Source organism: Macaca nemestrina, chromosome 12, assembly GCF_043159975.1.
Source record: "Macaca nemestrina isolate mMacNem1 chromosome 12, mMacNem.hap1, whole genome shotgun sequence".
NCBI classification, from domain to species: Eukaryota; Metazoa; Chordata; class Mammalia; order Primates; family Cercopithecidae; genus Macaca; species Macaca nemestrina.
Genome location: NC_092136.1, coordinates 11,471,068 through 11,481,830, shown reverse-complemented (window position 1 = coordinate 11,481,830; position 10,763 = coordinate 11,471,068). Strand labels below are relative to the sequence as shown.

At 52.8% G+C, this 10,763-nt stretch overlaps 1 protein-coding gene across 2 annotated transcripts; it reads right to left on the bottom strand.

The window, feature by feature from the left end:
- Positions 1-1,206: 1,206 nt before the first annotated feature.
- On the bottom strand, positions 1,207-10,704 carry LOC105469446 (metastasis associated 1 family member 2). Of its 2 annotated transcripts, none has more exons than XM_011720456.3 (18): positions 10,030-10,704; positions 9,226-9,293; positions 8,764-8,857; positions 7,114-7,231; positions 6,919-6,982; positions 6,616-6,733; positions 5,885-5,987; positions 5,596-5,695; positions 4,917-5,105; positions 4,750-4,824; positions 4,579-4,637; positions 4,310-4,407; positions 4,052-4,191; positions 3,250-3,478; positions 2,967-3,056; positions 2,496-2,614; positions 2,239-2,387; positions 1,207-2,014 (listed from the first exon to the last, which is right to left on the bottom strand). In XM_011720456.3, the coding sequence occupies exons 1-18, from the start codon at positions 10,055-10,057 to the stop codon at positions 1,849-1,851; spliced, it is 2,007 nt and encodes a 668-aa protein (XP_011718758.1). In that variant the 5' UTR covers positions 10,058-10,704; the 3' UTR covers positions 1,207-1,848. The 2 variants fall into 2 exon arrangements, with proteins under 2 accessions (XP_011718758.1, XP_024644759.1); XM_024788991.2 differs by lacking the exon at positions 10,030-10,704 and adding an exon at positions 9,629-9,858.
- Positions 10,705-10,763: the final 59 nt, after the last annotated feature.

Genomic DNA, 10,763 nt, shown 5'->3' with positions numbered 1-10,763 from the left:
TCCCTCCACCCCCTGTCCTCTCGCAAAACGGGTGTTCTGCGACTGCTTCTAGCCCTGGTTGGGGAGCTCTGCCACCACCGGGCACCTTCCGGACTCCACAAGGTCCCTGGAGCCAGGCCCATTCCTTCCGCAGTAGTGGGCTGCGTGGTGTACTCCCGAGGAGCCAGAGCCACTGGCGTACCCCAGAGCAGTGCGACAAGACAAAACCGAGTACCGGTAACTGAGTGAAGACACTGGAGGGGGCGAATGCTGTCAAAGCCCATCTGGTATAATTGTCAGTTCCTCCCAACACCGCCGAGGTGTAGGCTCAGTACAGGGAGGGACTAGAGGAGCTGGGGATGCCCTAGGGACAGGGATCATAAGGAGGTGGAGAGGACTTTCAGATGGGCTCAGCCCACAGCTTTGAATGGCGCAAAGAGCAGTGGACCTAAGGCAGACACCATGGTCTTTGACCTTGAGCAAGTCACAACTGCCGAGGCTGTTCCCCATCTCTAAAGGAAGTGCCCAAGGAGCATATAGTAGGCTGAACTTCTTGTCGTCTCTCCTAAGGTGTTCCTTCTAATGGGCCCTGCTCAGGCATCTAATCTCAGTGTCCCAAACCTTTCAGGCAGGAAACGGTGCTACAGTGGATCAGGGTATCAAGGCAGTTGCTGAGACTGGCCTTGAGGATCCTGAAGCACCAGGCTGTACACATACACCCAGAGGTGCTCGAGTGGTTCAATGGTAGAATTCTCATCTGCCAAATACACCACACAGCTAGGTGAGGAGATCCTCCTATAACCCCATCACCACCACCAAGGTGGTATACATGTTACCCTGGCTGCCAGCAACTTCCAGAATTCCTTAAGTGAAAGGGAGAGGGGAGTAAGAGGTGGGAAACAGAGGAAGAAACACCCCCATTCTCCTTTCCTATGGAGGCCACCAGTCATCCAGAAAGCTCATCTCAACTCCTTTGAAGGAATCTGGGCCAAGATGGTGCTTGGGCTCCATCACCACTGGGAGCTGGGGAGCAGTTTGGATCCCACAAGAAGGCTAGCTGGAGCAAGCCGCCTCGGTCCAGGCTGCATATCTCATAAAGCTGTTCCCAAGGCAAGAACCATCTGTACCTCCTTTGTTGTCCTTTGTCCTTTATTTTCCCTGTCAAAGACACCCCCAACACACACACAACACACACCCATGGCAAAGAACAGCTGAGCCAGGAGAAGCTGAAGAAAACAGCTTTTTATTTGTTACTATAAGAACCAATTACAGAATCCGAGGTTAAAAAAACGGACAAAAGATCTTTATTTCTGAGAACTGGCGTACAAAAGGCGGAGGGGGAGGGGAGGGAAGGAAAGAGCGAGCATGGCCTGGGGTTGATGCCAGCTTAGGGGCCTCAAACTCCAATTAGGATAGTCCGGACACCGGACAGAAAGAGAAACCCCCAATTAGGAAAAAAAAAAAAAGACATGGCAGTGCACGCCCCCCTCCCCCAACAAGGTACCACCACCTGTTATCTGTTTACTCTTCCCCTCCCCATCCCCTTTCACAAAGGGAGGCAAAATTTTTAAAAAATTAAAAAACCCTCCCCCAAAAACTGTCCAAGACATCTGTGGGTCCTACCCCCCAAAACAGGCTAGGTTCCCACATGGGCCAAGTTCCTGCAGTCTGTCCTCCATCAGCAAGCATGGAGGCATGAGACAAGTCTCAAGGTTGTAACACCAGAGGGCGCCCAACCCCTCCAGGGACGCACACTCACTTGCTCTCTTCCTTACTCCTCACTCCCTTTGACACGAAAGGGAAGGGAGGTTTGGGTGCCCTGGGCATCCACCCTCTACCTCTCAGCCCACCTCCCTCCCCCACAGGTGCTCAATCCTCCAGGACAATAGGCTCATTAGTGCTGGCAGGATGTGAGGGTGCAGGTAGAGGGACAGGGGGCCGCACTGCCATCAGCGTTGGCTTCACCTTCAGGGGCAAGTTGGGTCGGCGAGCAGCTCGCCGCATTTCCAGATGGGTCAGAGCCTTCCGTAGGGCCCTGGCCAGAAAGAGCAAGTGAGAAACAGAAAAGGCTTAGAGAACACTAAGCCCTCCAGGTGAAGCCCCACATTCCACACTGCAATTCTGCCTTCTGGCCCATTCTTTTCTGGCATCCCCACCCTGCATCCACAACCTTCCTAGAGCTCTTGCTCTGAAACTCCTACTCCCCACACTCACAGCCTGGACTGTCCCTCTCAGCCCCTCCCATGGTAGACTCCCTACCTGGTATCCTTTGTGGCCACAAACACCACAGGATTGGGGGCATCAGCAGGGTTTAGTTTCTGACGCTTGGCGGCTGGCTGTGAGCTTGAACGAATCCCTGAAGCCAGAGGCCTTCCATTGGCAGAGAAAGGAACCCCTGCCCCTGCCATCTGGAAAAGAGGCAGGATGGCACAATGAGGGAAGGGACCCTCTCAGACTCCTATGAGAAACAAAAGCCCACCCAACTCAGCTTGGCCCACCCCTTTCTGTCAACTCACAGTCTCATAGGCCCGTTTCACCATAATGCCCCCCAGTCCCCGGTTCTGGGACAGCTGGTTTCTGTTGATCGGTGTCTTGGTACCCCGAGGTGTTTTTGGTTTCAGGGGTGCCTGGGCCACTGGAAAAAAAGTAATAGAAAACTTTCACACCTTTTCTTCCCTACACAGTTCCCCTTTGTTACTTCCATCTCTTCCCCTGGACCAGCAGTTTACCTGGGCATCCCCAAAAGTAGCAATGGGGTAAGGTTCTGGCAAGCTATCACTAGTATTTCAAATATCAGTATGACCTTATCAAATCAGTACAGTAATACTGAATAGTTTACAAAAAAAATTATTAAACAACAAAAGTACAGTTTGTTAGACTAAATCTCTGAGGACACTATGGGGAAGAAGAAAACAAGGGGAGAGAAGATGTTGGACAGGGAACGGACTGGGAGCCTGATGCCACCCTCACTGGTCCTCATCCCATACCCAGATCTTTGACGATAGTTGCCAGGGGCAGCCGCACCAGAGGGTGAATCTTCAATGGAGTCTTGGCGGCCTTAGGAAGTCGAATGGAGCCTGCAGAACAAAGATGAAAGCTTCTGAAGGGCTTCACCATTCAGGTCTCCTCTGAGGCCAGAAGCCAAGTCTAATCTTTAAAAAATTACCTGTGGCCTACTATGCCTCCTGTTATTAAACATCCAGAGAAACAATCGTCTCTGGGCAGAGCAACCCTAAACCCACCACCAGCCCCATCACTCCCTGTCCTTACACTCTGCTTTGATGGCATTGGCATTGATAGGAGCATACGGCCGTCGGGCAGCCCTCCTCGGCTGTAATAGGTCCCTGCACATGCGTCTGGCAAGACGGGTCAGTTTCGTGGTCTGAAGCAGGAAAGTTTGCCTGTTCTTAGCCAGTAGCTTGGCCCGGTTGGCGCTGGTTGTATAAGGGGAGAGACTTTGAGCTTCAGGTCTGGACAAATGACCCCTCGAGTGTGGCTCCTAAAAGAAGAGCATAGGAAAGAGAGAGAGCAGAAATCAGCATTGAGGCTCCCTTCTTTCTTCCATTCCCTGCAGAAGACAATTTATTCCTGCCTAATCTCTTTACTGACCTCTTGGCCTATATGTCTCCCCAACCAGCATCAAGCACCCCCTGCCCATCAAACCATCACCATATAAAGAGTTGGGGCCGGGCGCGGTGGCTCAAGCCTGTAATCCCAGCACTTTGGGAGGCCGAGGCGGGCGGATCACGAGGTCAGGAGATCGAGACCATCCTGGCTGACACGGTGAAACCCCGTCTCTACTAAGAAATACAAAAAAAAAAAAAATAGCCGGGCGAGGTGGCAGCGCCTGTAGTCCCAGCTACTCGGGAGGCTGAGGCAGGAGAATGGCGTGAACCCGGGAGGCGGAGCTTGCAGTGAGCTGAGATCCGGCCACTGCACTCCAGCCTGGGCGGCAGAGCGAGACTCCGTCTCAAAAAAAAAAAAAAAAAAGAGTTGGATATTCTGGCCCTCACCTAAGCTCACATCAATATGCTTACTGCTCTCCCCTGCTTTTACCCCCACTGATCCTTACCGTGGTACCCCGAGTGGCTCCCTCAAGCTGAGTTGGGGTCTTCAGTCCCCCATATTTCTTCCAATAGATCCAACAGGAAGCACAGAGGCGGCACTGCATGTTAGGTGGGCCCCAGGCATACCACTGAGCAGACTGTGTGGCTGCAGAGCATGGAGAGGAGGGGGACAGGGAAGAAGCATGCTACCTGAGCCCCACAGATTCTTGAGCCACAGCAGGCCTTCCACCCATCCCAACCATCCCAGTGCCCCCATAACTCACTGTGGCAACTCTCACAAGTCAGGCCCTTCTGAAATCCAGCCCCATTCATGCCAGGTTTTGAACCCACAGAAATGATCTGGTTAGGGTTTGGCTTAGTGCTAATGGGGAAGGCGAGGAGAAGGGAAAAAACCAAGAAACTGGTCAAGGAAAAGAATCAATTTCCACTCTCAATGTGACCCTACCTCCTGCCCACCCCCAATCACTGAGGAAGGCACAAGTTAGGGGAAGGGAAGGAAAACACTCTGGTCTCCCCTAACCACTACACTTACTAGGTGGGGATGTAGACCTGTTTCAGTTTGCTGTCTGCTTCAGCAGCTTTCAATCTTTTCTGTAAGAAGGAAAAAAGAAAGAGAAGGATCAGAGCAGGGAGAATATCATCAACTTCAAAGGCAGAGGTCAGCAGGTAGCCTATGGTCCACCCTCCCCAGCCCAGATGATACCTGCTGAATATACCGGTCTGTGGTTTTCCACATGTAATAAAACTGGACTATGCTGGCGAGTGACTTCCAGGGTAGCTAAGGGGCAGAGGGAGAAGAATGAGCAGGCATCTGGCCCCAGGTCCTGGTTCCCTCACCTGTCACCTCTCCTCCTAGCGTCATCCACTTACAAAATCCTGGCGAATATCGTTGAAGTCCTTCCCATACTTCTCCAGGGCCTCCTCAAATAGCATGGCCTCTGAGGCTGACCATTCCTCCATCTCATCCCGACACAGCACCGGGCCGCCCTGGGGTACCAGGGTCGACATGGCCTTAGCCAGGTCATAGCCGTTCCTTTGCAAGGTATCCATGGCGTGAAACTATGGGGAAGACGGAGAGCAACTGAGGATCTGAAACTTTTGGCACCACTCCCTTCCTGCTCCTTAAAACACTCCCACTCCCGGCCAGGCACGGTGGCTCACGCCCATAAAACCAGCAATTTGGGAGGCTGAGGCGGGCAGATCACGAGGTCAGGAGATCGAGATCATCCTGGCTAAAACGGTGAAACCCTGTCTCTACTAAAAATACAAAAAATTAGCCAGGCGTGGTGGCGGGTGCCTGTAGTCCCAGCTACTCGGGAGGCTGAGGCAGGAGAATGGTGTGAACCCAGCAGGCGGAGCTTGCAGAGAGCTGAGATCGCGCCACTGCACTCCACCTTGGGCAACAGAGCGAGACTCCATCTCAAAAAAAAAAAAAAAAAAACACAAAAAACACTCCCATTCCCTCAGAGATACCCTCCTCTCCTGTCCCTAGGCTCTGCAAGTCCCCAGAAAGCCCAGCCTGCCCAACTACCCACCAACTTCTGCTCACCAGGGTGATATCTCGGGAGGCAGCAGCTGCACTCATGTGCAAGCTTGGTTGCCGAATGGAGCTACTGCAATCTAGAGCTCTTGCAAAGGTTCCCACAGCTCTAAGGGAGAAATTGAGAAGTCAAAAGCCAAAGAAGAAAGCCCAAGTGGGCTGGGAAACTAAGCCAGAAGAGAAAGAAGGAAAACATCTATGCCAATGAAAGAAATAAAGTCCACCTCTAAGAACCATGGGACTCAGAACAATGTCCACACCTCCCCCAGCCCATCTTCCCTATCCACCCACCCCTCACCGGGCCACCACGAGAAACTGGTCGATCTGCCGGTCTGTGAGAGGGTTGTCTGGGTCCCAGACCTTCATCTCCATCTTCTGTTGGTTCCGATTATCAGATTCTCCTGGGGAACAGAACAATGGCAACCACAGGGAGAGGGCAGGAGGAAATAGTTGGTGTCTTTTCATTCACAATAGCACTTCCTCCTTCCTCTTCTTCTGCTTGGATTCTGTCAACTCTCTGACTTCTCATCCCAACTGTTCCCATTTGCCCTTTTCAGGTTCCTACAGTCCCATTCTGTCAGGGTCATGGCAGAGAGCCCTGTAGACTGTGTACTACACAACCCCAGGTGACACCATTCACAGAGACTATAATACTAAAGTGCCCCTTGGGGCCAGGCGCGGTGGCTCACGCCTGTAATCCCAGCACTTTGGGAGGCCAAGGCAGGCGGATCATGAGGTCAGGAGATCAAGACCATCCTGGCTAACAGAGTGAAACCCCGTCTCTACTAAAAATACCAAAAAATTAGCCAGGCGTTGTGGCGGGAGCCTATAGTCCCAGCTACTCGGGAGGCTGAGACAGAAGAATGGCATGAACCCGTGAGGCGGAGCTTGCAGTGAGCTGAGATCACACCATTACCCTCCAACCTGGGCAGCAGAGCAAGACCCCATCTCAAAAAAAAATAAAAACAATTAAAGTGCCCCTTAGAATTAGATAACTTGGTAGCCATACAGTCTTGTCCTGTTGCTTACCCTCTGCCAAGCGATCTGGGATCTCAGCTTGATATTTGCAACCAACTCTAATCTCGCCCTGATCAGCTAGAAGTGTCTTCTGCACAGGGTCAAACACCAGTGAGTAAAAAAAGCAGTCCTGGAGTTGGGGAGAGACAAGGTAAGCAGGGCAGCAATCCACATAGGCGGCAAGGAGGGAGGTGTATCTGAGTTTCCATGACCGGCAGTCTGGCAACCCGGTACCTTTTCATTGTCCTCCTTTCCCCCTCCCTTTTGTGAGCAATACCCATTCCCCTCCCTCTTCTCTCAACATCTCTTTCTCACCTCCTTTTCCAGGTACTGGCTCAAGATATCTGTCTCATTCAAGAGGGTCACACTGCATTTCCCCCTATAGAAGACAGATCGGAAAACCCCGGTGAGCCCCACTCTCCCTCCCCACAGCATCTCTGAATACCACCTCCTTCTCTCCATCTTCTACGTAAGTGCATGCAGGCTATTCTGGCCCCAGTTGTCCTGTACCTTATGTGGGTGGCTGGTAATGATTCAAATTGCCGAGAAAGAAAAAGTTCCCGGTGCTTCAGTTGATGGCGCTGCTGCTCAGACACCCCTGGCTGCTTTGATTCCTCTTCAAACTCCCCTGGGAGATTAAGGAGGAAGAAACCAAGTCAGAAATGGATCCAGCAAGACACCACCCTGGAAACTCTAACTCAGGGAAAATATTTGCTATCTTGGCTGTTTTTTTGTCACATTTCCCAGGTGTCTGCCTTCTATGCCTTTATCCTACCAGCTTTCCTTCTTAGCTGTATACCCCATCATGGATGCTCCCAACTCTATCAGTAATGCTCTTAGGGAAGAACTGCTGAGAGTACGAAGAATGCTGTAGACATACATCGCTACCCAGCTGCCAATGCTCAGACACCAAAGTCCACAACAGGCCAGCAAGAACATTACATTTGTCTCTTGCTAAACCAGCCTGAGGTCCAGCAACCCAGTAAGATGAAAAAAATACCACACAAGACTGTGTTTACCAGTTCTTTTCAATTTCAGGAGACTCTTTGCACTAAAACATCACATGCAGCCCTAACTATCCCTCATTCTCTACTTGGCTAATAATAGTTCCTAGGGTTTTCAAGGACAACACCTCTCAAGCTAGTGCCAACATCTTCCTCCTGAAAGAGCTGCAGCTTGCCCTGAAACCTAGTGGAAGGGGTTAATCTGGCTAGGCGCCAACCAAAAGTGGGAGGGAGCAGAAAAGCCTCAGGCCCAGGCTCATTGGTGCATTGTTCCCAACCTCAGGGAGAAGGGGGGGTTGTGCAGTAGGCTCCACCCCTCGCTTGTGTGCTCCGGAAACCCTGTGCTAAGGCAAGGGGGACCACACCCCCAACACCCCTTCTGATTGGACAAGGCCAAGGTCAGCCCCTGCCAGATGGGGCTGGAAACCCTAAAGGGCCAGGGAACTTGGTTAGCCAGGCTCCTCTTTAACCCCTTCTCACCCAGAGCAGTCTGAAAAAGGAAAATGATTTAGAAAGGTGGAACAAAAGAAAGGAAAAAGAAAACCAAAGCAGGAAAGGAAAAAAAGCTAAGGAAAATATTTTTTTTTTAAAAAAGAAAATGAGACCTTAAAGAGGATGAAAATAGAGCAAAATGAAAAGGGAAAGATGTAAAATGGGGGGTGGCAGGTGGGGAAATGGGCAAGGTGAGAAATTAAAAAGTGCAAGAAAACTTCCAGCCATCTTCTAACTTCCAGGTATTCTCACCACCTTGTGATTACAAAATAAGGCTGCTTCTCTGTTATGCGGGCTTCTCAGTACAATCTCTTCCTCTTCACCTTGACCTTCAGTCACCACCTACTGTCCCAGTGTACCCCAAACTGCCCCCCTTTAGAAAAGCATTCTGTTTCTCTAAACCCCGTCTTCATCCCCTAAATAAACCTTATCGTCTCTCTCCTACTCTCATACACAAACCATATCATGGCTTTCCTTATCACAATCTCTCCACCCTGCTTCCAACCCCAACGTGTAAAAACAGGTCTCCCTCCTCAGGCCAGGCATTTCCCACCCTCAAACTCACACCTCTGCCTTGGGCATGCTACCAGGGGAAATACCTGCAGGGACATGCGCAGGCCTCAGATCATGGGGAGGGGGAAAAGAAAGGGATGAAGATACTCACTGGCATTACTATCAGCCAAGCTGTTGAGGCTACTAGAAATGTCCCTGCGCCGGAAAAGACAGACGACCTTTGCCTCCACATTTCCATTTGCAGTCTAAGGGGAGGAAAAAAACAAAAACAGAAACAAAACAACGTAGCAGTGAAAATTGATCATCTGGGAACAGAAATACACAAAGAGACAAATAACAGTAAGTTTCAGAGGGACCTAAATTAAAAAGCCCAAGAAAATATGAGTAAATACTTACATTCAAGGACAGACTTCCAAATCCCTTTCCTTTGCCCCCAAGAGACAGAATAGTAAAGTTCCTGCTAAGCTCTCAATAGCCTTTCCTGAATACATCCAATGAATGAATGAATGAATATGAATGGGTACTTAGTATAGGGTCCTCTCTTCCACCTGAAGTTAGAAACCTCAGAAGAGACCACTGGGGGAGGGAGGGAGAGGGATTCTGCTCCACTCACCTTGTTGAGTTCCTCAATCCGTCTAACCAGGTAAGGATTGCTGGAGGAGTTCTCAAAATAGACGTAATCTGTAAGGGAAGGGAGGGGGGAGAACCACGAAGATCAGAGGAGATGGGAGAGACGCAGAGCACCAGAGTAGGAGAGAAAGTTGGCCTGAGTGGATCAAAAGAAGATAAGGATTCAGGCAGAGAGCGCGCTGAGATGTGAAAGCGTAAAGACTAAGAGAAAATAAGGATGTCCCCCACCCCCACCGCACCTAGTTCTAAAATCAGATCCATTACTCAAAAGTGAGCCTTAAGGAACAGGCAAGAAGCAGGGGTTCCCCTGCAGTCCCCACAACTCAGCAACGAGTTGCACCTCAGTCGCGGCGAAGTAATTGTTCGCTCTAGCGCAGGGCCCCCACCTTTTCGAACTGAGGCGCACAATAACGCCTGGTTAGAGGAAACCTCCGGGCGGCTCCTCCGCGGTGGCAAAGCCGTCGCCCCAGCCCCTCGCGTTCCCTCCCCACCCTGTCAGCTCCTTCGGAACCGGTTTCCGAAGCCCACTCCGTGCCCCGAGGAGCCCCCGACGCAGCCCTGAAAGTGCCGTCGGGGCTGCCCGCAGCTTCTCTCCAGGAGTCTCGGCGCCCTGCCGCGTCGCGGTTTCCCGCACCCTCGCTCCTCGTCTCCCGGTTCCGGTTCCGGTCCGCGCTCCGGTCCATGCCGCCCCATACGCTGCGCCTCGCGCCACCCGGTGCCGAGCCCCTCCGGTCCCGACCCCAACCTCTCCCGCCCCGGACCCTGTACCCCTGCGCCCGGTACTCACCTCCCACCCGGTACATGTTGGCCGCCATGGCCGTTCCCGCCGCCGCCTCCGGCCGCACAAAGGGGTCCGGGAGGCTCGCGGGGGCAGGGCTCGGCTAGAGGCAAAGCCCTGAACGGTGGGCTGGCGCTTCGAGGGAGTCTCACTGGGGCCCGCGCAGCCGTCACCTCCGCTGCCTCAGCCGTCGCGGTTCATCCCGGCCCGCGCTGTCGCCGCCGCAGCTATCGCCTCACTCCCGGGACGCTGAGGCTGGCCCCGGTCCGCTCGGCTTCTTCCGGAACGAGCTCGGCTCCTGCCAGGCGAGAGCCAGGCTGCAGCTGCCCCCACCCCCGCCGAGTCCCACTAGTCGTTGGGCTCTGCCGGCCGCAGGGAAGGCTTGCCCGGCCCGCCTCAGGGTTCGCCTCCTTCCGGAACACCTTCGGCCGATCCGGAGAACAAGGCCCACTGCTCGGCTCAGGTCGGAGAGCGAGACCCCGCAGATCGGCTACTTCCGGAAGAAGTTCGGCTCCTGTCGGCCAATCGCTCGGCTATTTCCGTTGCAGCTCGGCACCCCCCCCACCCCTTTTTCCGAGGGCGGGAGAGGAGTGGGGCTTAACTCTGTCCTAGCTGGAGCCCTGCAGCTCCTCCTCCCGCCCCGAAGACTCGCGCGCCTTAGCGCTTCGCCAGGTTATTTGCAAGCGGCTTTGCCTGTTATTTGCATAAATGGTCTACGCTCCCTTGCCCTTTCCGCACGCCTC